This window comes from Pygoscelis adeliae, unplaced genomic scaffold (assembly GCF_000699105.1).
Source record: "Pygoscelis adeliae isolate BGI_AS28 unplaced genomic scaffold, ASM69910v1 Scaffold1563, whole genome shotgun sequence".
Taxonomy (NCBI): domain Eukaryota; kingdom Metazoa; phylum Chordata; class Aves; order Sphenisciformes; family Spheniscidae; genus Pygoscelis; species Pygoscelis adeliae.
In genome coordinates, this window is record NW_008824465.1 from 9,559 (window position 1) to 11,069 (window position 1,511).

The 1,511-nt window shown below is 59.9% G+C and overlaps 1 protein-coding gene across 1 annotated transcript in view; it reads left to right on the forward strand.

The window, feature by feature from the left end:
- LOC103914426 (transcriptional enhancer factor TEF-5-like) overlaps positions 1 to 1,110 on the forward strand; it is a gene marked incomplete at its 3' end in the record, with an annotated part of 10,644 nt that extends 9,534 nt beyond the window's left edge. Inside the window, exons 6-9 of the mRNA XM_009321064.1 lie at positions 5 to 124; positions 242 to 415; positions 603 to 743; positions 958 to 1,110. Of these exons, the coding sequence (XP_009319339.1) occupies positions 5 to 124; positions 242 to 415; positions 603 to 743; positions 958 to 1,110 (588 nt within the window). The remainder of the gene's footprint in view (positions 1 to 4; positions 125 to 241; positions 416 to 602; positions 744 to 957) is intronic.
- Between the last annotated feature and the right edge of the window lie 401 nt (positions 1,111 to 1,511).

Genomic DNA, 1,511 nt, shown 5'->3' on the forward strand with positions numbered 1-1,511 from the left:
CTTGGCTCCGCTCCCGCCAGCCGCCTCGGCCGTGCCTGTCTGGCAGGACCGCACCATCGCCTCCGCCAAGCTCCGTCTCCTCGAATACTCCGCCTTCATGGAGGTGCCACGGGACGCCGAAACGGTAACGGTCCCCTCCGCGTCCCCACCACCCGGGCGGGATGGTGCCCATCCCTGTGCTTGGTGGCGTCTTGCTTTCATCTGACCTTTCGTTTTAATTTCCCTGCCCCGGTCCTTACAGTACAGCAAACACCTCTTCGTGCACATCGGCCAGACGAACCCCTCGTACAGCGACCCGCTGCTAGAGGCCGTGGACATCCGCCAGATCTATGACAAGTTCCCCGAGAAGAAAGGTGGCCTCAAGGAGCTCTATGAGCGTGGGCCCCAGAACTCCTTCTTCCTCGTCAAATTTTGGGTACGATGCTGGGAGCGGGAGGATGGGGAGGGTTGTCCTCGATCCACGGGCTCGTTGCAGCTTGGGCACCCCACCGGCGGGAGCGGGAGCATCCTGAACAGCTCCATAAGCTGCTGGTGTCCCTCCCCATCGAGAGCTGGGTGTGATGGCACCTAATGGGACCTTCTCCCCGCTCTCATCTCTCCAGGCGGATCTGAACAGCACGATCCAGGACGGGCCGGGGACTTTCTACGGTGTCAGCAGCCAGTACAGCAGTGCAGAGAACATGACCATCACAGTCTCCACCAAGGTGTGCTCCTTTGGGAAGCAGGTCGTGGAGAAGGTGGAGGTGAGTCCCGTGCCCTGCTGCATCAGGAAGGGGTGGGAATCGGGTCCACCGCTGGTCCCAGGATGGAGAAAGCCCCAGACCTGGGTGTAGGACACGCGGGTGCATGCCTGTCCATCTCCACCGTGTCCCAGTTGGCCACCACCTGCCCATGCCCACATCCCCCGCGGTGTTTCGGTTCCCATGGGGGGGCTGCTCACTCTGCTGTCCCCCGCAGACGGAGTACGCGCGGCTGGAGAACGGCCGGTTCGTCTACCGCATCCATCGGTCTCCCATGTGCGAGTACATGATCAACTTCATCCACAAACTCAAGCACCTCCCGGAGAAGTACATGATGAACAGCGTCCTGGAGAATTTCACCATCCTGCAGGTACTTCCCCTCCTTTTCCAGGGAGCGTTTCCCACCAGGGGTGTGGAGCCCGCACTTGCATTGACCCTACCGTCCCTGCTGTGTGCTGCCCGGCCCCGGGGCACCTGGCCTTGGCACTGCAAATACACTGGCTGTGCCTGCGCCCACGCAACCCCCAAAAAATAGGTAGCAGATTTTTGGTGGTGCAATTAACGTCCCTGTGCCTGAGCCTGTGCCACCCCCCCAAATAATGCATAGCAAATTTTTCATGGTGCAATTAAAGTGGCTGTGCCTGAGCCCATGCAACCCCCCCCCCAAATAACAGATAGCAAATTTTTGTTGGTGCAGTTAAATTGGCTGTGCCTGAGCCTGTGCAACCCCCCCCCCCCCCCAAAAAACGCGCAGCAAATTTTTTCTCGTGC